The sequence below is a fragment of the Oryctolagus cuniculus genome, chromosome 13, assembly GCF_051225735.1.
Source record: "Oryctolagus cuniculus isolate XC-2025 breed Fujian yellow rabbit chromosome 13, ASM5122573v1, whole genome shotgun sequence".
NCBI classification, from domain to species: Eukaryota; Metazoa; Chordata; class Mammalia; order Lagomorpha; family Leporidae; genus Oryctolagus; species Oryctolagus cuniculus.
The window spans coordinates 22,123,249-22,150,476 of NC_142879.1; the positions used below are offsets into that span (position 1 = coordinate 22,123,249).

General features: G+C 52.2%; 1 protein-coding gene across 1 annotated transcript in view; it reads right to left on the reverse strand.

The window, feature by feature from the left end:
* C13H1orf116 (chromosome 13 C1orf116 homolog) overlaps window positions 1-27,228 on the reverse strand; it is a 36,023-nt gene continuing 8,795 nt past the window's right edge. Inside the window, exon 4 of the mRNA XM_051821289.3 lies at window positions 1-27,031. Coding sequence (XP_051677249.3) covers window positions 25,530-27,031 — 1,502 coding nt within the window. The 3' untranslated portion in view covers window positions 1-25,529. The remainder of the gene's footprint in view (window positions 27,032-27,228) is intronic.

Below are 27,228 nucleotides of genomic sequence, written 5' to 3' on the forward strand. Positions count from 1 at the left end.
TATTTAACCTGTCCCTTTATTGGTCCACGGCCAACAGGACATTCTATTTCCATAACATAAATAACGTCTCAGTGGATATTCTCATTCATTCGCCTTTGCACACCTTCCAACGATTTTGCCGAATGCACCTGGAAAAGTTGCCACCCCAGATGGACAGTCCCCTCAGGCCGTCTCAGAGTGGGGGACCTCCGGTCTTGGCGGTGACGACGGCCTCTTCTCGTTGAAAGACGTCCGGATGTCCTCCGTGAGGAGTGACTTCCAGGGACCACTGGTCGTGTGGACGTGTTCCTCTGTTGCTCGCCCTTTTGGGTTTCCCCGCCCTGTTTCCGGTAACACCAGATTCGGTTAGCCAGGTCAGCCGGATCACCACGACGCGAGAGAGCAGTGATCCCACAGTGACCTGAGAGGCGGATCTGCGCACTGAGGGGCTTCTCCTGCTGAGGGTGTGAGAGAGGGGGTGGGGGGTGGAGATGGGGTGGGGGAGGCAGAGCACTGGGCTGGCCCGGCCCCCGCTACCCCAGGGCAGGAGGCCGGTGGTGCTCGCTCCCTGTTAGCTCTGCTGAGATGGGCTTCGGGTGAGCGCCTGGACTGTGTGTGTTCCCTGCATGGGGGCGACATCTGACTCCCACCCATGAAGTCGGGGCAGAGGCGAGGCAGGCTGGCTGGCTGCTCTGGATCTAACCCGGGAGAGTTACCGCCCTGAGGTTGGTCTGCACCTCAGACTCCGCCCAGGCAATGGGTGGTCCTGTGGACCAGGGGTGGAGTGGCCTCACCTGGAGGAGAAACAAGTTGAAGCCATTGAAAACCCCATGGAAAAGAACCTCTGACATAGGCAGAATAATCCCACCCCGCCCCTGCCCTCCAGGGCCCAGGCATGTTCACATCCTCCCCCCCAGGACCTGTGAACATCTCCCCTTAACTGGCGAATGGGACTTAGCAGAAGTGACCAAGGTAAGGATCTTGTGATGTGAAGATTACCCTGGCTCATCCAGGGGGCCCTAATGTCTCCAGGGTCCTAGTGAGATGGAAGAGAGGACAGGAGGGCCAGGGACAAAGGTGATTTCCCTAAAACAGTATTTTCTCATATTATTCTATTGTGTGTGATAAAATGTATAATTCATACCCCTGCTATCCTATTGTAATTACAAGGATTTTCTCTTGTTTTCTAATTTTTCCTTTTAAAACACACAATATGCCATTCTTGACTCATGATACTGATGCCTTCCAAGGATATTAATTGTAGATTAAAAAATTATTCATACAGGATTCATTCTTCTAATCCCTGTGTGGTGTCCATTTCCTCCATGTTTCCCTCGTCCTATTTGCTTTACTTTGCTCACCAACTCTCCTTTTGGAAGCTTTCCTGCAATGTCTGGTGGTCCCTGCATGTGTGCACACGTGAGTGTTAACACGGAGGCACAGAAACATTGATTGCACCCAGTTCTCGCAGTGGACTCGCTCCTCAGTGTAGGCTGCCCGTTCACCCCCAGTTCTCGCGGTGGCCGATGTGTCTCGGTCTTGAATTTTTCCGTCATAAATCCCCTCCGTAGAAAGCTGTTTCCTCCCCCTCCTGGGATGGAAGGGAGTCTTTTCACTGCACAGCCTTGCAGTCAATGGTCCCATTCTTCGTCTGCACCTCGCCCCCACCCACGGAGGGTCACATTCCTCTGATTCCTGCGCCTCTCTTGGCCCCTGCAGCCCAAAGCTGGCTTCTCCCAGGCCCGCCTTCTCTGCAGGCTTGGGCTCCCCTGTTCTCTGTCCCGTTGACCCAGCTGCCCCCACCGCTTGCTTTTCAGCTCTCCGCCATCTCCCACATCCCTCATCTGCTGTCTTCTCCTTTTCCTGCGATCTTGTGGATTTTTAAAAAAATATATAAACTCTTTGTCGTCTTGATGAGGTCTGGGGACAAAGTAGAGACAAAATACTGTCATCCACCGCGTTTAAGCCAAGCTCAGTGTTAATACTACCCTGCTCTGCCTGGAGCAGGGGTCCAGAACTCTTGCCTCCAGGCCAGCCATCATCCTTGCCGCCTGTAGGGGGCGCTGTTAGGCTGCAGGAGTCAGATTTCCTAACACGGAGTAGGCGGTGTCCCAAGTCGCAGGATTCCGGACAAATGGTGCTTAGCTGACACTGTTTGTAATTTGTTTTATAATTTGGTGAATAAGTTAATTCACCTCCAATTATTTCCTTCATCTCGGTAAGACTAACCTTTGTTGTGTGAGTCGTTGGGAAGAATTAGGAATACACTCGGGGTATGTTGAAAGTATTGGCCAATGAGTCACTTGCATTTAAACCTACACTGATGAGAAGTTAAATTCCACTTCCTGCTCCAATCATCCAGGGTAATCTAATCTACAAGCAAGTTAGTAACTGGAGAATTAGTTCGGTAAGGTTGCGGGAATGCGTGGACTCACAATGGGAAAGTCTAGAAGTCCCCAGTCCGGGTGTCAGCACCCCCACCCCTCTGAAGCTGCTGCGGAGGGCTCTGCTCTGGGCTTTTCTTGGAGCTTCTGTCGTCAGTCGGCGCGTGGCAGCTTAGCACCAGTCTTTGCCTGTGTGCACATCTGTCTCCTCACCAGGAGCTCTTTTCAGGGGTCACGGGTTGGGGCTGTGTCAGCAGAGGGCCCTCCCCACTCCAGCATGGCCTCATCTTAACGACAACTGCGTCTGCAGAGACCCACTCCTGCTCAAGGCACGAGGGTTAGGATTTCAATATGTGACCTTCAGGGGTGCACAATTCAGCCCAAAACAGAAGGCAACATGGGGGCTCGTAAAGGAACATCCAGCTAAGGGAAAAACGCATGCACTGGAGCCTGACTCTTTGGGTTGCAATGCCAGCTCTGCCTTGTTACAGGACTTGAAGCAAGTTGCCTAACTTCTCTGAACCTGCGTTGTCTCACTTACTCAATGGGAAAAATGCTATTCATCTTGAAAGATGGTCTTGAGGATTAACAAAAACAATGAATGAAGGAATGAATGAATGAGAACATTCCATCCTGCACAGCCCTTAGCAACCAATCACTGTGCAACAATTGTTGCCGTCATTAGTTTTCGGTGTGACTTTGGGAGGGTACCTGAGTGTCTCTCCCCTGTGTAGTTAATGTTCATCGGGACTCTCCAAGTATTTATGATTATGCACGTCACCAGCTAATCTGAGAATGCGTGCACCCCATGTGTGTGCCTACACACACACACACACACACACACACACACTTCCTACCTTATTAATTTAGTGTGTGCATTAAAATACACACATACAAAAGGAACAAAAGAAATGCGATCATTTTCTCCCATTGCCTCCATGGCTCCTCCCGTGAATTCCTGGGGGGGGGGGCTAACTCTGGAGACCACTCTTGCTGAAGTGAGGCCAGAGCCCGTCTCTGTGACCCCTGCTCTTCTTAGAAGGCAACCTATGAGTGGCTGCTAAGTTAGCTCCCTGCAGTCCCTCCAGTCTCTGCTCCATGGGGACCAACGCAGGCAGTCTGGGGCCACGTGCTCTGGGTGAGGTGATAAACTCACAGCCCCCACTTCCAATGCATGACACTTGAGAGGGCAGGAGTCTGACCTGGATCGCGTTTCCCCAAAGTCTCCAGGGTGCTGTTGGGTCCTTGAGTCCTCCTTTTGCTGAGCATTCTCTCCCTGGAGCCCTGAACTCCCTGCCCTGGCGGGGGTGGTGGGCTCATGAGACCTACTGCGCAGCTGTCATGTGGGTGTCGCTGTTTCCCTGGGTGACAGCCACTGTTTCCTGGGTCCCATGTTTTCCTCTTTCTCTTATCAGCTGGTGCACACTGTTAATAACTGACCAGCTAAAGGAAGTTTGATAGGTAAACTTCTCCAGTTTTTGCACTCTTTAAACCATCTCTCTCTCTCTTTTAAAACCCTCTCTCTAAAACTATCACTGTACAACTAACAAGATTGCTCTAATAGAAGTATGTTAAAAACTACAATGAACTAAAGAAAACACACTCTTTTAAAGAAGTAACCTCCATAAATCAGTTTTCAAAGAATCAGCATCAAACAGGCCATACTACCTCATCACAAAAGAATTATATTTCAAAGTCAACAACAAGAACATACCTGCTGTTGGAGATTTTAAGAGACCTTTAAATATCTCAGAGGTTAAAATAGAAATTCACAATGTGGAGAAGAAAAGTATTTAAATTTAATAATAAAAATACTAAATTTCAAAAGTGAAGTGGAAATTCGAGGGGGAATGGGTAAGCTTCAGTTGCTTGCATTAGAAGAGGATTCAGTTTGACTAAAAATCCAGATAGAGACGTTGGAGAAGGAACCACCGAAGAAATCCGAGGGAGGGAGGGAGGAGGATGAAAATGTAAGAAAAGAGCAACACTGATGACATTGAAAACATAAAATAGACCCAGGAAAGCCAACATCACTACAAAGCTTTGACCAGATCCTTCCAACATTGTGAGGAGTGAAAAGGGAGCTGATTGCAAGATCACAAAACAGCACGACATGTCAGGACTAACCCGACGCCCTGGAAGTTGGGTTCTTGGGTTTGAAATGAGCACACTCCCGGGGGAAACTCGTGACAGTTCCCTACACAATATAGAGGCCCGAATGGTTCTACTGACAGAAACTGGGTCATAAAGAAAACTCTGACCCCAACAATGCTACAAGTGAGCTCTCCCATGCATTCAGGAAACAGGCAGACAGCCCAAACTTAATCAGACTCTCTGGAAGACAATATTCCCAAATTAGTTTCATGAGACCAATGGAACCTGGATCCCCAAACTGTGTGAAGACAATACAGAAAGGAAAAATGACAGGTAAGTCTCATTAATACAGGTGAAAAAATTAAATAAAATGTTTCAAGCATAATATGGCTATTTTAAAAAAAATAGTATATGGGTTTATTTCAGGAAGCTATATTGGGAAACATATTAACATAATGTGTACCCTCAAGAGATCTGAAGAGATGATCATCTTGTTGAGTCTAAAAAAAGCATCAGATGACATCAGCATTTATTCATTGTTAATAAAAAACAACATTTTAGTAAACTAGACATAAAAATTCATTTCCTTTACTTGATCAAGGAAACCTATTAAAAATATCTACAGTGCTACCACCACAAATCATGATGGAACATTAAAAACTTTTTAAAAAGCTTTATTTATTTATTTGAAAGAGTTGCAGAGAGGGAGAGGCAGAGGCAAAGGGAGACGGGGAGAGAGAGAGAGAGAGAGAGAGGTCTTCCATCCCCTGATGCTAATCCCAGCCTCTGGTTAACACAGCCCCTGCGTGGCAGTGGTGATGGCTCCAATAGTTGGGTCACTGCCACCCATGGGAGAGATCAGGATGGGGTTCCTGGCTCCTGACTTCAGCCTGACCCAGACCTGACTACTGTGGCCATTTGGGGAGTGAAGCAACAGATAGAAGAACTCTCTCTCTTTCTCTTTCTCTCTCTCTCTCTCCCTGTCTCTGTCACTCTGCCTTTCAAATAAATAAACAATTTTTAAAAAATGATAAATTGGGGCCGGCACTGTGGTGTAGCGAGTTAAGCTGCCACCTGTAGTGCTGGCAGCCCATGTGGGTGTTGGTTGAGTCCCAGCTGCTCCACTTCCGATCCAGCTCTTTGCTGTGGCCTGAGAAAGCAGCAGGGGATGGCCCAAGTCTTTGGGCCCCTGCAATCTCGTGGGAGGCCTGGAAGAAGCTCCTGGCTCCTGGCTTCAGCCTGGCCCAGCCCTGGTCATGTTGGTCATTTGGGGAGTGAACCAGTGCATGGAATATATCTCTGTGTCTCTCGCCTGTCTTTCTCTGTAACTCTGCCTTTCAAATAAACGAGTAACTCTTTTTTTTCATAATATGCATTTTCCATAAACTTTTTGCATACCCTTGGAAGTGGATGCATATCAAGAAAACCAAAGGAAAACTAAACAGAGCATTTGGGATAGTGAGTCCCTTGGGAGGAGTGAGATGTGACCAGTGAGGCCCCCTGCGGCGGGGGGGGGGGAATCCCACAGCTGTCGGGGAAACTGGCAACTTGCTCTCGTTCAAGCTTGGTCAGGGGGTACACGGGGGTTCACCGTCTGACTTTACTGTGCGAATTATCCATCAAAGTGAGTTTCATCTCTGTCCTCTGTCTATCTGGATCCACACATATTCATTTGTGCATATGTTTCCTAACTTCTAAAATCGAGTTCCCCCTGGGGGCTGGTACTGTGGCGTAGTAAGTTAAGCCCCACCTGTGGCTGTATGGGCACCAGTTGGAATCCCAGCTGCTCCACTTCCGATCCAGCTCCCTGCTAGAGCACCTGAGAAGGCAGAGAAGGATGTTCCAGGTGCTTGGGCCCCTGCAGCTGGAGACCCCTGAGCAGGAGACTCAGAAGAAGCTCCTGACTTCAGATCAGCCCAACTCTGGCTGTTGAGGCCATTTGGGGAGGGGTGAACCAGCAGATGCAAGATCTCCCCCTGTGTCTGTAACTCTGCCTCTCAAATAAATAAATAAGAATTGAGCCCCCCCATCTTTAAAAAAAGATTTATTTATTTGTTTGGAAGGCAGAATTATAGAGAAGGAGAGGCAGAGGCAGAGAGAGAGGGAGAGAGAGAGAGGGAGAGAGAGATTGATCCTCCATCTTCCAGGTCACTCCCTAAATAGACGCAAAGGTCAGGGCTGGGCCAGATGGAAGCTAACAGCCAGGAGCTTCTTCCGGGTCTCCCATGTGGGTGCAGGGGCCCAAGCACTTGAACCATTCTCTGCTGCTTTTTCAGGCACATTAGCAGGGAGCTGGATCAGAGCAACCGGCCCCAGGGCCTCTCTTTCTAATTCCCTTTCCTTCGGGTGTCCTGATCTCTGCTTCAGCAGTCATCCCCCCACCCCCTCTTGATTCCCCCAGTGCTGGTGGCTGCTTCCTGTCTGGCCGCCCCTCTACTGCTCTCTCCTGGCTTGGGCGCTGTCGCAGCTCAACTCTTCATTATCATTAGAGAAACCTTTCAGTGTATTCCAACTCCTGATGTTTAGTTCCTGCCCTATTCTTAATGGATACAATAATCCCTGAGATTTATTGACTAACTTTACTTAGTACTTTAAAAATTCCCCGTTCATACCTAAATTATGCATTTATTTACAATTTTCTCCCTCTCTCTCCCTGAGGAAGGATTTTAAGATATCTGGTGATCCTGGTTGTCTATCCATAGGTTAAAACATCAGACTGGGAGCTCCAGTTACACGTATGTGCTCTGCTTCGGGCTAATGGGGTGAATCTTAGAGATTCATTCCTTTGACTAAAGCTCATGGCCTTTCTTACAGTCAGGGAACACTTCAAGGAAAACCCTCGGGGAGAACCAGCAGTTACACTGGGAGACACCCAAGGCCATTTTAGGAAGGCCTGTTCTCTGGGATCGCTCAGTTTCTCAGGGAGTCAGTCCTTGACTGTTTTGCGGAAGTGTGTGTTTGGGGGGGGGGTCTTTGTTTCTGGTTTCTGTTTCATAGCCTGGGGAGGCTGGCACGTGGTCCCATGCATTTTGAACAAGGAGCTGTGGGAAGCAGGTGCTACTCTGGGTGCAGCAGTTGAGCGAATCCCTGTTTTCAAGTCCATGTCGCATTGGGATCCTCATTGCTCCCAGGCATTGCCGGGGCCACATCCCCGAGGTCCCACGGAAAATGGTGGCGCCCCCTGCTCAGCCCCACGCGCCGGCCCAGGTCTCCAGTTCTTGCATCATTAGTGCTGCCCCCTGTTCCCTTTTGAGTATCTGAAGGCATCTCCTACCCTCTGTTGCTCAGAGCTGACACCTTTTAATCCTTTGTTAGTATTTAAAGGGCTCCTTGAAGGGAGAGGAGAAATGTACAGAGGCAGTTTGTCATTTGTCATCGGGAGTCAGGTTACGTTTAAAATTGTGATAAAAAGTACGAATGCTTGTTGAACACTAAGAGTTCAGCACTGTCCTAAGAACTCCGCGTAGTGCTTTGCTCATCAAGAGCTTCTCCCTTTTCCTATTGTACAGATGAGAAGACTGAGGGCCAGACACGGTGAATAGCTCTTCTGAGCTTTCAGGGATAAGCAAGTGCTGGACCAGGATGTGAGTGCTGTCAGTCCGGATCCAGGAGCCATGTCCCTAAGCTTTATGTGACATATGCAGGACAACCATCCAATCCTAAGGGCCTGTGACCAGTGGCGGTAGGTGAAAGAGTGCAAAATCTGTTCCAAACCAAGAGCGAGAATCAGCTAGAATGAAAAACTAAAGAGCAGCCGTGCCGTCGGCGGAGCTTGGAGGACAGACACAGGTGGAACCAGCTGGGAAGTTAATGGGAGCCTTGCTCCTCCCCCAACCCCGCAGCAGCCAGGAAGTGTCAGACAGGCTCTGTGAATGACAGCTGTCACCAAGGATGCTCCCAGAGTCACTTAGCTCACATGGGTCTCATTATTGGGGACAATCAAACTGCAACCTGACAGCGTCCAACCCTGGGTGATGTCCGCACAGCCTAATCCTGTGTCAGAGGCAGCGAGCCCCACAGCGGGTCCCCACTTCCCTACGGCTCTCCTGAGCGCCCCACAACAGGAACCCAGCCCCTTCCTCTCCTACCTCTCTGTAGAGGAAATACGGCCACAACCAGAGACAAAGAAAGAGAAGCAGACCCCTCCTCCCAACACGGACCTTGAAAAGTGGCTGCTCACAATTCACTAGTGAAGCAGCTCTGATCTCGTCTAGGGAGGGAAGAAGTCCTAAGTTCTGCTTCTGTAAACTCCAGTCATAAATCTGTCCTAATAAATCTTCCCTTGGTATCTCTCCTACAAACATACCAGGCCCACCGACCATTGGAAATGTGGTCCTAAGTCACATAGACTGCAATTTAAACCCACAGTACTGTACCAGCTAAGGTCTGATGCTGATGAACCTATAAATAGTGTAAGAAACTTGGGATTGTCGCTCAGTTCTCAGGAAATGATTCCAGCTGAGCCCGCTGGTGTAATAAACGGCTTGATCCTCCACTGGCTCTGGTGCCTGTTTGAACAAAGGGAGTCTTCCCACCTCGGATTTCTGTAACCTCTCGGGGAGCATGCTTCTGCGTTCTCCCGCCCTGCACCAAGTCAGTGAACGTGGTGCTGGTGCACCACAGGTCAGCGCCCTTGGTCCCGGTTGGTTGGGCTTTAATGTAAGTATGCGTGTCCTTAGTTCAGACGCCTGACTCCAACAGATATGGAAAACCCCAATGGAAGCCTTACGGGGAAGAGGAGTCCCTGGGGAGAAAGGAGGTTGGACCCTGGAAGGTGCAAGCGCTGCTTTGCATTTTGTCCTCTCGTTGACCTTCCCACCATCCTTTTGCCTGTCTCTGGGCACGGAGTCTTCTCCATGGCCTGTGCCGGGCTGGTGACTACTTCCACCCACCCCCAAGGAAGTGTCTGCTGCTTTAGTCAACAGACCTTCAGGATATGTGCGTCTTCGCGGAGAGAGAGGGTGGTGTCGTGTCCCTAGCCTGGTGCAGTATAACTCTGCGAAGGCTTGATCCTCCATCGCAGCCTGGACTACATCAGGATTGGGGACCGGAGGGAAGACTGAGGGTGGAAATCTCAGCCCAGCCTGTGGGAGCACTGTTTTCTGGGCTGTAGCTAAAGGAGTCTCAGTGCTCTGACAGCCAGTGATGAGTCCAAGTGAACACAGGCTTTTATGGGTAGCATTATCACGGATAGTGTGATGAATCTTCCATTCAATAGGTTTTATTTATTTATTTACTTGAAAGACAGAATTACATAGAGAGAAGCGGGGGGTGGGGGGGCAGGGAGAGAGAACAAATCTTCTATCTGTTGGTTCACTCCTCAAATGACCACAATGATCAGGGCTGGACCAGGCCAAAGCCAGGAGCCAGGAGCTTCTTCCGGGTCTCCCACGTGGGTGCAGGGGCCCAAGCACTTGGGCCATCATTCATTGCTTTCCCAGGTGCACTAGCAGGGAGCTGGATGGGAAGTGGAGCAGCCGGGACACAAGCCAGTGCCCATACGGGATGCTGGCATTGCAGGTGGTGGCTTAACCTGCTGCACCGCAATGCCAGCCCCAAGGTACTGCATTTTTAACTTTCCTACAAGCCTCCACCTTGGTCTCCTTTCTTCCTTGGCAGCTGCACCCAGCAGGGGTGGTCGTTCCCCATTTCAGTTGGGAAGCTGTGTGGCTTGCGCTGGTGACCAAGCAGGAGTCTGAACCAGTCTCCTGTGGTGCCTCCCGCAGGAAGGGAAGAGCATTGAGCACTGAGCACTGGGGGGCTCTGTTCGATCCTGAATGTGTGGGAAGCTGCAACCACTGGGTCTTCGTGGGTAGAACTAGAGGAACTGGAAACAGAGTCCCATTTCCACATCTGGAACCCACAGCCTACCTATGAGCCCCACCTCTGGGAGCCACCCAGTCCAACCGAGCGAATGCAGCAATGCCCTGGGCCCCGGTTACGTAAGCAGAGGCTGACCTGCTGCCAGCCACCTGGGCAGGAAGGGGTGGAGGAGGGCCCCGTCTCCGCCTGGCCTCCCCAGGGTGAGTGTGGGCCCAAGAATGCGGAGAGGCCACTCCGAGCCAGCCTGGCCAGGCGGGTCTTTGCCTTGGAGCCAGTGCTGAACAGACAAGTTCAAACCAGTTTGCGGCTTAGCTGGCATCTGAGAGCAAGGGGGAGGTTGTGGGGTTTTTCCTGTCCGCACCCCCAAGCAAGCTATCCCACTGAGAAGGAAGAGCAGGAGACAGTGGGTCGGCCGAGGGTGCTCAGGCCGGGAGGCTGCTTCAGTGGCTCTGAGCTGGTCCTGGAAGTCGGCTTCAGGCCCCAGACGCCTCGGGCCCTTCGCTGGGACAGCATCAAGCATTAGTTCTCTGTAACTCCGTTCTGTTCCCCTCCTGAATCCACCCTTGCTCATCCACCCTTTCTTCTACAGCAGGCAGTGGGAGCTTTCAAAACCACAGGTAGCGTCGCGTCACTTCCCTGGCCTAAGACCCCAGAACCACCCACCTTTGCCCCACACTGTGCCTAGAATTCAAATTCCTCAGCCTGGCCGGCAAGGTTCTGCGTGCCATGGTGCAGCCCACCTTGAGCCTCTCCAGCCCCCTGTCCTCACTGCTTGCCCAGCGAAGCTCAAGTTCCTGTTTTCTCGCCTTGGGACATTTGCTCCTGCTGTGTCCACTGCTTGGAATTCCCATCGGCCCCCGCCAAGCCCTCTCTGCTCTCTATGCCTACTCGTTATTCAGATCCATCAGGTGTGAGCTCAGATCTCCTTCAGCAAATCACCCCGACCCTGCCCCCCCCACGTTAGGTCCCCTCTGTGCCCTCAGGGTGCCCGTCCGTCCCCTTCATTGCACCCAGCACAAGTGTGATGAACAACCAGTGTGTCCATGGAGTGGCTGTCTCATCCTTTGCTGGACTAAGTAATCCCTGGGGACAAACACACTTCAGCTCTGCCCACTACAGTACATTCAGTACTGTGAATGAGTGAGTCCCTTAGATTCATAAATATCTGTCGAGGCCCTAATACTCAGATTTAGCAAAAACTTGCTGGGCACCTACTCTGTGTGTCCCTTCATACAAACTCTTAATTGGTGCATGGGATCTCCAAAAACTTCATAAAAAAGTTTGGAGTTCCAGGGCTAAACCAATCAAGTTGACATGACAAGGTTTAGATAAATCCACGTGTGTCAGAAAGCACAAGCCTGGCGTGTAGTGGGTGCTCCATAAATAGCTGTTCAATGGACAAATGCAATAACACAACAAACTTCTGATGAAGACGGTAAATGTTTCCTTTTACAGACCAGAAGCACAAGATGTCTCAGGTTTCAGAGTCAGTAAGGGCTGGACCCTGGCTGTGGACCCAGGCCTGGTTCTAGTCTCAGGAAGAGCCCTTGGTCTGCCTTGCAGAAACAGGCAGTACAGTTCTTAGGAAAAAGAAAGACACACGAGAAATGACCTGAAGACAGAGCTGCTTCTGACTTCATAATGCAGACAGTAAGTGGAATGGGCACTGATGCAGACAGGAGATGGAATTGGAAATGCAAGGAGGGGAGACGCAGGGAGCAGGTAGGGAAGCCACCAGAGGGGCAGAGCAGGAAAGGACACACCGAGAGAGCGAGACAGCAGACACAAGGGCCGCGCCCAGGGCCGCCCACCACCAGGCCATGCAGGAGGAGGAGAAGCCTGCAGACGAGAGCAGGTGCAGGAGCTGAGGGCTCTGGAAGCCAGACAGAGAAGCGAATGGACCTGGAGATCAAGGGAGCAGCAGGGTGCGAACGGAGTCTGGGGGAGATCATCTGGGAGTGTTGGAGGATGAACTGCAGGGGAGAGGAGAGAAGAAGGGAAGGTGGGTGGGGCAGACTGGAGGAAGAGGAAAGATGGAGAGAGAGAGAGAGAGAGAGCACTACAGCATTTGTAGGGCACCCATCAGGCCCTTCTTGAAATCTCATGGAACCTTCTCAACAGCACTGAAAGGTGTGAACCAGTATCGCTGTTCTTGCACATAAAGAAGCTGGAGGCCGGCGCCGCGGCTCACTAGGCTAATCCTCCGCCTTGCGGCGCTGGCACACCGGGTTCTAGTCCCAGTCGGGGCACTGGATTCTGTCCCAGTTGCCCCTCTTCCAGGCCAGCTCTCTGCTGTGGCCCAGGAGTGCAGTGGAGGATGGCCCAAGTACCTGGGCCCTGCACCCCATGGGAGACCAGGAGAAGCACCTGGCTCCTGCCATTGGATCAGCGCGCCAGCAGCGGCGGCCACTGGAGGGTGAACCAAAAAAAGGAAGACCTTTCTCTCTGTCTCTCTCTCTCACTGTCCACTCTGCCTGTCAAAAACTAAATAAAAATAAAAATAAATAAATAAATAAAAAGAAGCTGAAGTGCAAAGAGCTGAAGCAACTCATCCATGGCTTCTTCCCGAAGAAACCAGAACTCACGCCTGGCTGTGTTGTCCAGACCCAGCAACCTTTCCTCTGTATTGTAAGGTACACATGACACAGAGCCCAGGTAGGTGTTGCGGCGGCAGTGGAGTCAGAGGTGGTGATTCTCTGCGACCCGGCTTGATGGCAGGTATGCTGAGCTGGGCCCTGCGCTGCCCACTGCAGCACCGAGGTGGGGAGCAGTGAAGCTCAGGTCTGGACAAGTGTCCGGGGCAGCCACGTGGAGAGCCGGCTCCAGGGTGGTCCCAGGAGCTGCACTGAGAGCCGAGGAGACGGCACAGCCATGGGTTTGGAGAGCTGAGTTCTGGCCCTGGAAACACCACTTTGGGACTTGAGATCAGTCAACCTCTTGGAGCCACAGCTTCCTTGTTCTGTAAAATAAAACCTTAAATTGCACCTTCCTCATCGCCCATGTTTTGACACCCAAACGAGATGGTTGACTCTGCTTTATTTTCCAGAAGATTCTGGTGGAAGGGATGGCTGCTGGTATTGGAGAGGGATGGTGATGATCTGGCCAGCCCAGGGCAGGGAGCCATGGCCTCACCGGCACTGGATGGACACTGGTGTGAGCTGCACCTCTCCCCCTCTCCCTGGCCTTGACCACTTCTGAGCAATTCCTTGTTCAGTTATTGAGTCCCAGTGTGCCGAGCAATTCTTGCTGCAACTCTGAATGCTTTGCCTTTGGCTTTGCCTCCGCTGATTATCGTAAGAGGCAGTCAGACACACCCAGTGTGTGTTTGAGAAAAAGCGAGTTACCTATAGCCAAGTAGCGAGCCACATCAAGTGCTGCCCCCATTTCCCTCAGCCCATCTCCCTCCCCATCAGTTCGCCATCTGTGGCACACCTGTGCTGTAAACTGGACGTGTGGATCATCACATTCAGTGGTGGAAAGAAGGGAGAGGCACGGACCTGCCTATCAGGCTTCCTCGCTGGCCAGCTTCCAGAAGCGACGCATCTCCTGTGCTGTGGCAGACGAGCATCTGCGACAAGCCGGCTGCCTCCGTGACTTGAGAATGCATTGTGAGGACAGGGAGGAGGGTCCTTCACCAAATTTGTGGAGGGGTGGAATTAAAAGTCCATTTTGGTACAAAAATGTGAAATCCATGCAGCAGTTTTTCATAGCATACTTTTCCCATAAATTTTTGAAGACCCCCCCATATGCATGGATTTGAAAAGTTTTTGAACACAAATAAACGTATCTTTTAACCTCATTTTTCCACGAACTTTTTTGAACTTCCCTCCTATTTTCATTTATTTGTGCCAAAGCCTTTAAAGAAAAGTGAAAGTCCCATTACATTGTTTCAGTCTGTGTGCGGTGGTCACAAAACAAATTGGTTACAAAATGTTGGGCTGGGGCCAGTGCAAGGGTTTAAGCCATTGTCTGTAGAACTGGCATCCCATATGGCCTCCTGTTGGAGTCCTGGCTCCTCCACTTCCAAGCAGGCTCCCTACTAATGGCCTGGGAAAGCAGTGGAAGCTGGTCCAAGTGCTTGGACCCCTGCACCCACGTAGGGGACCCGGAGGAAGCTTCCAGTGGAAGGATCTTCTAATGGATGGAAGATCTCTCTTTCTGTCTCTCCATCTCTCTCTCTCTCTCTGTAACTCAGCCTTTCAAATCAATCAATCAGTCATCTCTGGTTCTATGCTCCCAGTAGCCTAAGGCTACAGTGCTCCAGGTGTCTTGGGGACCTGTGTCTGTGCACCCAGGTCAGCTGGGGACTCTCACACTGTCTTCTGCTGCACATCTGCTTGGCTCTGGGCACTTCAGAGTTGCCATGAGTCCCTCTGCAGACGAAGGCCAGAGAGGCCAGTGTGGGGAGGCCTAGGCTTCAGGGGAGCAGAGGAGGCAGAGAGGGGTCACACCGAGGGCTGATGGCAAGCTGAGGGGAGCAGTAGCACCCTCAGAAAGTCAGGCTGTCAGGAAGGGCAAAGGGCCATGGCCCTGTCTCCAAGAGGAGCGCTTCTCATTTTATTGAAAATGAAACTCACCCTAGGGAAAGGATCCAAAGCCCTTGACTCCTTCCCAGCATTGTAGCCCGGCTGTGATGGTCACTTTGGTACTTTCTCTGCCCCCTGAGGATGGGGGTTGGGAGAGAAGAGCTGGTTCTCCCAGGGACGACCAGGTGTTCAGACAAGTGGCTTGGGAGTAAAGCCACTCCTTGCCCTTACACGCCAGGAATTCACCCATGTATTCACTCAACACACACTTACTAAACTCCCACAAGGTGCCAGACATGGTGCTAGAAGCTTGGGGAGCAGAGGGTAGTGAACCCAGCTCCCCAAGTCCCCTGAGCCACAGCCATAGCAGTGGCACCTGCAGGCCTGCCGGCCGGCTCTACCAACAGCTACACTCAATGGAGGGTCTGTGCCCCAGACTCCCCCACTTCATGGCTCCTCTTCCTTTTCTTGCTTGTGGGCTTTGCCTTCCATATAAAGGCCTACAAAAACTTCTGGAAACTGTTTCAGCTTTGGCTCAGCCGAACCAAAAAGGGCACAGGTGGAATCTACACCTGGCATGAGCCCCTGGAGGGCAGTGGGTTGGGACCAGGCCGGGGGTGACGGTGGTGCTCACAGCACACCAGCAGAGGTGTGGCTAAGCTTGGCACGGAGCTGGGACTGCTGCTCCCTTGCTGGCCTGTGGTCTGTCTTTCCCTACCCATTCTGGGTCTCCCTCCAGTGTTTCACGGTTGCCCAGTGCCTACAAATCAGTTTTTACTCTGTGTCCCACTGGTACTAAATGTCCCACCTTAGCACTGTTTATCTGTCACATTGTGTAACTTACGTCAATGTTGGTTCGCTTATCTGGAAAAGTGGATGGAGATAACCTATGAAGTCTGGAGCAGCCCAGAGGGTGGGAGCTGGGCTTGACTTCAGGCTGAGTGGTCACCGAGGACCCTTGGGCTCTCTTGGCTTCCAGTGAGGCTGCTCCTGTCCCAGGCAACACAAGGCTCTCTCCTTCCAAGGGGACGGGCCTGTCTCCTGATGGCTGCTGACACCCGGCTGGGTCCACCACCTCCCCTGCCTCTCTTCTCCCCTTACATCCATCCTCCTACAAGAAACGCACTACACCCCTCCTTGCACACATCAGGGCCCAGGAAGCCCCCTGCCTTCTTCGGAATGTGCTAGAAGCCTAGGGAGACAAAGCGGCACCCCCTTCCGGCTCGGGGAGGGCTGAGAGCCCAGCCTTCCAAGGAGGCCCCTCCCAATCCCATCCACCCTCACCTCACTTGCCCCCAGACTGGCTTGCTCCCTGGGCCAGGCAAGGGAATGACAAGAATCCCGCCTCCTTGTCCAGCTGGTTCCTCCACTTCCTTCTCTCCTCCCTGGGCCTCCAGTCTCACTGCTCCCTCTGACCTGGCTGCATCCTAATTCCCTGCATCTGGAGAGGAGCCTGGGCACGGGGCAGCCCTGGAGCATGCAAGAGGCTGCTGCTGCCGCCGAAGGGGCAGAGCCGGGGGCCCATTCGCATGCTCCCACAGGGAGCCACTCAGAAACGCTGAGACTTTTCCATGCTCCGCCTACCAGATTTTGGCCCCCAACTATCCCTCTCCACCTCTCTTGGTAAAACCCACACTGCCCAAACTATGGCTGCTGATCTAGAACACAGTTTCCCCTCTTCTGTTCTTGGGGTGGGCTTGTGGTGCAGTGGTTAGACTGCCCACTGCGGGGCTTGCATCCTAGGGAGCGCCTGGGTCGGCGATCTGGTTCCGCTTGCAATTCCAGCTTCCCGCTGGTGCATGCCCCGGCTCCCATTGGTGAGAAGTGATCACTCGGAGGGGAAGAATCCATGAAGGAAAGACCTCCGCCTGGGCCCAAATAGAGGCCCTCCATGCCAGCACCCCACTCAGATCCCCCCTCCATAGCCACGTATTCTACTAGACGCAAAACCCCACCGTGTCCCCGGCATCTCATGGGCACTCCTTCTGCCTCTTGCCGTAATTGAGACGCAGTGCTCAGACCTCCCAGCGCCCTACATCGTGGGGCTGGGCTGACCCTGGGAGGCAGCATGAACGCTGTCCTCACCCCAGACCTTTTCTGCCCCATCAGTGTAGTATTGCTCCTCTGTGCGGCGTCTCCTTTTGGGCATCCATCCGGCACTGAGGGCTCTGCGGATACCAGAGGGATGCTGAAGGGGTGATTTCGGGTGCTGGGAGCCGGCAACATGGCAGCAAGAGCTGTGCGTTTAGGTTAATCATGTAGAACACGGGGCAAGTGGTCGGAACCCTTGTCCTCTGCGGGGGATGTTTTAGGTGGTCCCTGTGGGATGGTGAGTGAGGGCCTCCGTCCCAGGACTGGGGTGGAGACAACCCTGTGTTCTCTCATCCCTGACTGGGTCCCCTTCTTTCCCTGCACCTGGTCTTTTCTAGAGGACACACAGATGATGCCTGGCCTCACTGGGGCCTTGCGTGCCGCCACACGTTCTCTTCTGTCATCATCATGCTAAATTAACTTCATCTCCCACAATGGCTCTCTGTACCTTCTCCTCCTTGTCATGCTCCGTACTACAGCCCCACTTCCTCGCTCTCAATGGGTCACATTGACTCCAAATTAAAAGGGAAAATAAAACCCATCACAAGGGAACTCGCTCCCTCTCTCATTTCCCTCACAAAAAACGTTGTGGGATGAGCATTTAGCCTAGTAGCTAAGACTTCCGCATCCCACATCAGAGTATGTCAAAGTTCGACCAGCTTCCTCCTGATGCGGACCACGGGACATAGCAGTGATGGCTCAGATAGCTGCATTCCTGCCACCTACAGGGGAGACACGGATTGAGTGCCCACGCTTGGTTTCGGGTTGGCCCAGCCTTGGCCATTGTGGGTATTCGGAGAGTGAACCAGTGAACTCTCTCCCTCTGTCTCCTTCTCTGCCTCAAATAAATAAATAAATAAAATCTTTTAATTTTTTTAAATAAAGCAAATGAGAAAAAGTGCCCTCCTGGACCGTTGATGACGTTTTGTCAGTTTCCCAAGCTTTATCCCCCTCTTCGTCACTAAGCTTCAACTTCGGTGCACTGTCTCCACTTCCATGATCTGCATGGGCTGCTAAAGTTAGGCTCCCACACTCAGCGCTCCACTGCAATCGTTTTGCTGCAACTGTGAGTAGGCTCTTCATTTCTAAATCCTGTGGGAATGGTGTGGCGTTCGTCGTGTTCGATGGGCTGGGGGCATTTCCTGCTGCCGACCACATCTCGTGTGAGGAGCCCCCTCCCCGTTAGCTTTCTCAAGATCCGTCTCTCTCTCCTGTGTTTCGCAGGACGCTTTTCTTATATTCACTAAATCAATATTTACTGAGTGCTTTCTGTGTGCCAAGAATTCTTCTACAAGATGGACAAAGTCCTTGCTTTCATGGAGTTTACCTTTTGGTTGAAAGAACAGGAAGCAAATCAAATAAACCAACAAACCACTAAATAAGAGAAGATTAGGTGGCGGTGAGTGCTACACAGAGAACTAAAGTGGCACCATCGAAGAAAAGGTGGGGCGTCACCTTTGGAATGAGCGTTCAGCAAAGCTCTCCCTAAACATGTGAACTTAACCCGAGACTTGAAGACAGAAAGGAACAAACTATGCAAAGATGAGAGGACGAGAATTCAGCAGAAGAAACGGCCAGTGCGGAGTCTCTTCTGGGGCAAAGCTGATGCAGGAGAACTTGTGGACAGCTCTGAGAAGGCAGAGCTGGACAGAACCTTGGGGTGCAGGAGGACAAGGTGGCCAAGGAGACCGAGCAGGAGCACAGAACTCCCAGGAAAGAAGGGAGCTGCCAGCTGTGCCAAATGCTGCCCAGAGATCAACTGATGAGAGTCAGGAGCGCTATTGGGTCAGCCAACATGGCGCCATTGGTGACTTCAACAAGTGCAGTGTTGAGAGCAGGCTGGGGACAGAAGCCATCTGAAGGAGGAGGAAGAGTGAGGTCAAGATTAGAAAGGAGAGTTCGGGACTATTTTAAAGAATATTTCCAGAGGGGCAGCAGAGAGGGTCTGGACTGTAAGGCAGTGCCATCCAATACCATAGCCATTACTCAGAAATTTAAGTTTAAATGAATTAAAATGAAAGAAAATTTAAAAACTTAGTTCCTCTGTCATGCTTGCCACACTTCAAGGGTTTAATAGTCTTGTGTGACAAGTGGCTAATCAACCAGGCAGAATAGATATAGCACATCTTTATCACTGTAGAAACATCTGTTGGACAACCCTGCCTTAGAGGATGTGGGGTTAAGAAGGGTTTGGCTTGGTTGGTTTGGTTTGGTAGCCATTAGTGTGATAGTACTAGACCCAGCAAGGATCAAATGGAAACTGCATGGTCCTCACTTTCCTCCTCCCTTCAGGTGTCAGTGTGCCCAGAGATCCACCCAGGACACCTGCTCTTCTCATTCTACTGAACCTTCCTCGACAACCTCCGCCGTGCTCAAGGTCCATTGTCATCTGTATTTGGTGGTTCCAGTTACGCCTCCCTCCTGAGCTGCAGCCCCACCGTCTATCTCTCTGGGGCCATGTCAGCCTAGAAGTCCCACTGCAACCCCAAATTCATTATGTCCAAATTGGAATCTTCCCTTCCCCTTGGTCCTACTCCTATAGCACCTCTGTGAATTCATCCACTGGTTCAGGCCAGCAATGGGGCATCATTTGAACTCCTCTTTCTCCTTTATTCTTTGTATCTGTTAAGTCGCTAGGTGCTGGTCAGCTTTGTAAACATTTTTAGAATTGATTCCAATGCCCAGTCATCACTTATTTATCTAAACTCTCACTCAGATACTTGGACTATTGGGTACATTGTGGATCAGTGAGTGGAATACTCAAACATACTCCTTCTCCCAGGCTGGCTTTTAGTAGAGAGGATAGGAAAGTCCCTTTAGTTGGAGATGGCCTGTGACATAGTCCCGGCCAATGAGACCTAAAAGAGTCTGTTGAAGAGTTTCTGGGAAAGATTTTGCTCTCTGATTAAAAGGAACAGATAACAGCTGCTGCCACTTTTTCTTTCCCATCTTCATCCTCTGAATATCAACCCCATAACCAGGGGCACCACCTGGCAATCACTGAGGGAAAGACAGAGAAGTCCATTGCTGCCAGCCCTGAGCAGTGCCGAGAGCCACCCAGCCTCCGATTTCTCATATGGAAGAAACACGTGCCCCCTTCTTTCATGGGAGCCGCTGGGGATTCTGTTACTTGGAGCTGTTTTCCTGGCTTCATTATCACTGTCATAAGGCCAGAGCGTCTGTAAAACGCGAATTTGATGACGCCGCGTCACTACTTTAGACTCCTCTTTGCTCTCCATGGCCAACAGGATAAAGCTGAGACTTCTTTGCATGGCACCCAAGCCCTCCAGCAATCCCAACTGTGGGTGTCTCTGGCTCATCCTTTGGCACTGCCTGTCCCAGACGGTTCTCCAAATATAACCTACTCTTCCACAGTTTCTTGGCACATCCTGTTTCCTCCTCCATCTGGAACACCTTTTCTCCCAGTTGTCCCACTTCCTCCCTTACAGCTCCATACTCTAGGGTTCTGTATCCTTCCTGTCTTTGTTGTAGTCACATTTCATTGTCTCTTCCTCATGCTAGACTGGGGGCTCCTCTCCGATCTGGAGCAGCCTTGTTTGTTTGTGTTTTCTCAATATTGTACAGACAGCTAGAACTCAGGACCCTGGTTTTGAAATGAGTGAGTGAAAAAATGAGCTCCCTGATCCAAGAGCCTGACTCTTCTGTTCTATTTCTTACAGCTCCAGAAACTCTTTGACACTTGCTTTCTTCATTTATAAAACAAAGGTAATTCTACCTTTATTGAGACCACAGGATTGTTTGAGATGTCAATCTTTCTGTATTATCTATCTACCTACCTATCATCTTTGGATATCTCCACCTATGAGCATATTTTCTCTTTAGATGGTAAGCTGAGTTAGAAAACCCAAACATTTTCTTAAAGTTCTTAGGTCCTAAGGGGTATAGTTTACCTTAGACTATACTGGGATACTTTTTGTCACGGTGTTGATTTTTAAAAAAAGAAAGATTTATTTCTTTGAAAGGCAGAGCTACAGAGGTGGGTAGGGGAGAAGAAGAAAGAGATTGCCCATCTGTTTGTTTACTCTTCAAATGACCACCCCAGCCAGGCCTGGGCCAGGCTGAACCCAGGAGCCAGGAGTTTCATCTGGGTCTTCCATGTGAATGGCAGGGGCTCAAGCGCTTGGCCCGTCCTCTGCTGCTTTCCCAGGTGCAACGGCAGGGAGCTGGATCGGAAATCGAGCAGCTGGGACTCAAACCAGTGCTCATAGGGGATGCTGGCATTGCAGACGGTGGCTTAACTGGCTACACCCAGCGCTGGCCCCAGGATGTTGGTTTTCTTAATTCACTTGTTTGGACTTACAGAAACATTTGTGTCAGGCTCATACATCTGGGGGACAGCCGGGTCCCAGGCCCCAGCTTGTGAGTGACATGAAGTGACTGCTGGAGTGCACTTGGTCCAGAACTCTGCCACGATGCCACCCTGTGTCACACCGTTCAGCACTCGGGACTCACCGCAGGCGGTGCGGGATGATTCAGCTAGGTAATCAGTGAGAGAGATGACATCCTGGGATTGAATGCCATCTGTTTTGATCTCACCCGTGTGTCACGAGTTGTTGGTACTATGATGGCTATGGTGACCCCTGCAATTCACAGGGTCCATCTATCAGAAGGCCTTGGGAGAGCTCATCCAATCTACCTCCTGCCTCCTGATAACTAATGACTGACTCATTTCAGAAAGATACCTACCTTTTATCTAAAAAAAAAAAAAAAGTGTTCCCTCTAGTTTCTATAGCTTCCTGATTATAGCCAGGGCTTCCTCTTGCTACAATAATTTGCTTTTTCCCTCCAAGCGGAAAGTAGATAACTACAGAACAGCATACACTCCCTAAAGCACACGGCGGAAGGGAGTCATAGGAAGCAAGAAGTAAACTGTGTGACTGTGGGCAGCGAGAGGCTGACAGCAGAGGAGGCTGGATCTGACTACACAGAAGCCGGAAAGAGCTGGTTCAGTTCACACCAAGACACAAGCAGCATGGTGATGCCTTTTTTTTTTTTTTTTTTTTTTTTTTTGAAATTCTAGGAATCATGGCCTGAGTGAAGCTGAGTCACCTGGGTGTGGCAAAGCCTAGCTGTGACTTTGGACTTGGACCTGCAGCAAGGCCTTGTCTATTTCCTCTCAGAACTGAGCCGGGTGAGCTCCTGGAGGACCTGAAACAGAATTCCACCATTTATCCAGTAGCTGCACTGTGCCAAGCACTGAGACTGGCATAGTTCCTATCACTTACTCATCCCAACTGTCATGAATGGATGGGATTATTTGCATTTTGCACGTGAGAACACCAAGGTTCAGATGGTGCCTGATTGATCAGTGACAGAGGTTGAACTTGAACCCAGATGTATGTGCTCAGACTCACTCACACGGAGGTATCTGCATTCCTCCCAGGCTGAGACAGACACGGCTGTTCCTGCTCATCCCCTTGGTCCCAACCTCCTCCGGTCCATGAGATGACAGTATGAACCTTCTCCAGCCACACAGACAGTCGGAGGTCAGAGGAGGGCAGGGGTCGTCTCCCACACCCACACACCTGTAGATGCCTCAGGCTTCGCCTCCAGGTGATGCCCAGAGCAGCTACAGCTTCCTGCTCCCCAGCCTTTCACCTGCCCTTCCTTCCAGAAAACAAACGCCAAGGTTTGAGCACTTACCCACCCCCATGCTACAGGGTGGCCTCTGCCAGATCACACTTCCCAGTGTGCAAGGGGACACACAGAGGTGAGAGGGCCCACCCTGATTCTGTGTGAGAAGTCTCTGTGTAATCACAGGGCAGGATTCTCAGGGTGGCACATGGGTGGGAGGTGACTCAGAGGAGTAGCCATTCACGCGTGTTGAGTGCCAGACTCCAGCGTGCCAGCCCGGAGAGGGGCCAGCTCCTGCATTTAGTGGGTGGTGTGTGCTCCAAGCAGCAAGTCACTGGCAGGGTACACCAGAGATTCCAGGGCAACTAGAACTGTAGAGCTGTTGCTTTGGTTTTTGAAACCAGATGAATCGCCTTTACACATGTCCTCCCAAAATGCTTTGGGAGGGGATAAGAGAGACTCTGACGGCCCTCCTGCTCCATCAGGTCCATCTGAATGAGGCACAATCCTCTATGGATATGATGCTATGTGCGTAGAAACAGAAATAATCCTGGCTCATCGGACGTGGTGTCCACGCTGGGCCCCCCCGCCCCTCTCCAGTGAGGATGATTACCTTTGGATTTATTTTTTTTAATTTTTTAAAATTTGACATGTAGAGTTATAGACAGTGAGAGAGAGAGAGAGAGAGAGAGAGAGAGGCGCTCGCTGATCCAAAGCCAGGAGCCAGGTGCTTCTCCCTGATCTCCCATGCGGGTGCAGGGCCCAAACACTTGGGCCATCCTTCACTGCCCTCCCGGGCCACAGCAGAGAGCTGGACCGGAAGAGGAGCAACCAGAACTAGAACCCGGAGCCCATATGGGATGCCGGTGCTGCAGGTGGAGGATTAGCCAAGTGAGCCACAGCGCCAGCCCCTGGATTTATTTTTCTCTATTCTTGAATCCTAGGGCCTGGTGGCGGGGGGGCCTGGCTTCTTCAGATGACCAGGGAAGGGAAAATCGGAGACGTGCGGACACCAGTGGGTAAGGATGCACAGCGGACAGGTGCGGGCTTGTGGACCAGGCTGTCTTGTCTGGAGCGGGACTTAATTCCTGAGCAGCCCATGGCGGTCAGCTTTGTGTTGGTGGCAGCCCCAGATTCCCACCAGCGCTCACTTTATAGCTCTTGGTTCCCTACTAACCAGGGCAGTTAGTGACTAGGAAATAAAGCAATGTGACTTAAAATCCCCATGGGACACAGCTCAACTGAATTCAGCCTGTCACACCAGGACTTCAGAAGGTGGCCTTCTCCTTTTTTTTGGGGGGTGGGTATGTAAGATGGTCAGCTGTGGGAGTCCCCAGCAGCTGGGACCTACCAGGTCTTCAGCCAGGACCAGGAACGAGGCACCTGGCTTGTGGGTGTGAGTGTGTGCGCGACGGGTGTACACAGAAACTGCCACACCCACACCCCACATTCCACACCAGGGTGGGACCATTCCTTGGCCTTACCTTAACCTTCTCATCCTTCTCAGAGGCTTTGGCGGTGATTCTGTAAGGCCAGCAGCACTAAAAGGCACTTTGTAACAACATCCCCCTTATCTGCCCCTCGCATCGGGTCTCCTGGACTCCTGCAGGTCCTGGCCGTGAGTAAGGTTCACTTCCCACAGACGTGGGAGTCATGTCTAGCCACATCTAACCCCACGCTTGTCTTCACAGGCCCACGCCACCCAAAGCACCCTCCTCGGGCAGTGCCCATGTCGTACGACTTGGTCAGGAATTTGTAGGGAGGGGTGCTCCGGCCATGAACGAGTTACTCTATAGCTGCTATCCAAGGACAAAATGAACAAGCAGTGTGAAATATTACCCTGAACAGCATTTAATCTCCGGTCCTTCAGAAGGGAGTTTAGGATCTTGCAGGAACTCAGGTTTGAGTCTTTGATGGTGAGAAGCAACCCTTCGGGGGCTGTGCAGATGTCCGAGAGCACTGGTTAAGGGGTGGCAGCACCCCGAGTGTCCACGGGACGGGAGTCAGCAGCCCCAGCGTGCAGTCTCAGCTCCGGGACTAAGTGTCAGAGTGACTGTGGATGAGCCACTTCTCTTCCCCCATGGCGAAGCTTTTCCAAGACAGCTCCCGGCTCTGAGAGCAGGTGAACAGCAGGCAAAGGTCCTGGGCCGATTTCCCACCACTGGAGTAGAGGACATTTAAAAACGACCCGCAGTCACACGGACAAGATCTTAGGTATTTACAAAGTCTCCGGGCGGGGCTCTCTGTTCTGTGTTGACAGAGCCCCGGAGTTGGGGAGCAGGAGAGCAGGAAGAACAGGGATTTGAGAGTCTTGGACCACAGCACAGGGTATCGCGGAATGTATGGAGCCCAAGGACGGGGACTCTCCCTGGGGGAGGCACGGTGTGTGCGGCACTTACCGTGCCTTCTCAGACCAACAGGGGCTGTCTGCTGTCAGTCAACCAAGAGGCTTGGTTACAGCAGTGCGCCTCATCCTTGGGAGTGGTGATCCCGAGAAGGCAGTGGGTGAAGAGATAACAAAGCAGCTCCTCCTGGCACCGGGCCTTGTCCAGAGAGCCTGAGCCGAGAAAGGGTCTGGCAAGGCAAAGTCAGTCTCCATTTGCTGTAGGGGTTCTTCAGGCCCACATTTCATGGGCCCCTGGCCTTGCCAAATGTAGTGTTTTTTGCAGTCATTGGCATATCCACAATCTCACTTGACTTTGCTTCTGGCCACCCACCTCCATTGGTTCTGGCTGGGCTGAACTTGACCCAACGCAGAAAATCTCCAAGGAGAGCAGAACTCTGTATAAATAGCTACAGGGGTATATACAGCCTATCATACAATGTGAGTGTGTGTGCGTGAGCACAGGAACTTAGTGAACAAGCACCCCCAGTGCAGCATATGCTCAGACTCAAATCTCTCCCTCGTCATCACTCGGAGGAGGAGCCCACGCCTGGCCAAGCCTGTGTGTGAGCTGTCCATGGCTCCGAAGGAGAGCCTGGAGTCTCTTCTCGCGCAGAGGGGCACGGCTAGGGCTGGCAGCCCTGGCTTCTGCACCTACTCCTTCAACAGTCCCAGCTTCTTCAAAGCCTCCCTTCTGTGCTCATCCTGGAGGCCCTTTGGGGAGATCTTGACGCTAATGCACGGAGGCCGGGGAAGCTTGTCCCGGCTCTGGCCTTGGTAGGAGAGGTGCCTCGCGCTCTGCTCCTGCTCCAGGTCGGCCAGCTTGCCCACCTGGATTCCTGCAAAGTCCCTCCCGGTGCCCAAGGAGGCGGGGCGTGGCCGGGAATTGCGCAGGACGCTGGGTGAGATCTTGTCCATCAAGGAGCCCTTTCCCAGAGAAGTGCTGGTTTGGGGGCTGGGGTCTTTCTCAGCTGACAGGTAGCTGCTCAGCCCCACCCCGGAGCGCTCCAGAGTATTGGACTTGAAGTTCATCTGTCTCAGCCCCGGGATGCTGCTGTCCTGGAGAGTTAGCCCTGAATCTGGCTTGGGCTGAGTCAGAGGACTGTTTGCCCTCGAGGCCTTTGGGATAGGAATCGGCATGGACTTGGCAGCTGCCACCTTCCCTGGAGGGGTTTCCTGGGCAGGTGTCCAAGCCTTGCTAGGAGAAGACCCCTGAGCTGGAGCCGGAGTCGGAGCCTTTGCTGGCACAGGTCCCCGAGACAGAGCCGGAACTGGAGCTGGAGCCGGAGCCTTCCCCGCAGCTGCTGAGACCTGAACTGGAGCCGCAGGCTGAGCAGGACCCGGGGCTGCGCCTGGGGCAGGGCCCTGAGCACGAGGCTCCCTGAGCCTGAAGGAGCTGGCGGGCTTGCTCAGGTGGAGGCCGGGCGCCTCTTGGTCCTGGGGCAGCCCCAGCTTCTCCAGCGCCTCTCTGCGTGCTTTTCTCTGCTCCTGCAGTGAAGAGGGGCCCAGGCCGGACTCCCCCGAGGCAGCCTCGGTGTGGCGAGACAGCCAGTTCTGGGGTTGGCTGTGGAAACTGCTCCGGCTGCTCTTCAAGACGATGTTAGGCGGCAGCTTCCGGGGCTTTGGGGCAGCCAGGGAAGCTGGCTGGGCGCCCGGATCGCTCGCTGATGCCAGGGGCTGGGGGTGCCCCACGGAGCCTCTCTCATTGGCTTTGTGGGACATGGCTTCTGAAGAAGTCTCCTCCGTCTTCCGGGCGTGGGGTGCTTGACTCTGCTCTCCTGGCCTCTTGGGCAGGTGGTCCTCCTCACGCTGTTCTGGCTGCGCGTCCCGGAAAGCTTCCGGTGGGGGGATGGGCGCCACGTCCAAATCAGGGGCAGCCTCCCGGGGGCCGGCAGGGCCTGGCCTGGGCTCACCGTTCAGCCGGCTGCCTGGCTGTTTAACTGCTGGGAGCCCTGCAGGTTCTCCGGGGGCGTGGCTGTTAGTCTGGCTGGTGCTTTCGCCGAGGTTCTGGTTTCTGCCAATGTGGATATTTCTGGGGAGGCTGTAGGAGCCAGACCTGAGGCCCAGACCTTGGGGCTCAGGAGGATGGAACGAGCTGGCCTGGGTCACTGTCCTTGGCTCTGGTCTTTGCTCAGCGATCGCCTCCTTTGGATTTCCTGCGCAGTTCAGGGTGAACAGGCGAAAGAGAGAGGACAGACAACAGGGGTGAGCACCTTGCTGCAGAGGAAAAAGCAAACACTCCCTGAACTCTGATCTCCAACCAATAGCAAATGGGTGTTATTTTGTTTGGTTTGGTTTGGTTTTCTTTGCTTTTAAAGGGGTAGCACTCTTACTGATGGAGCAGTGAGAACAG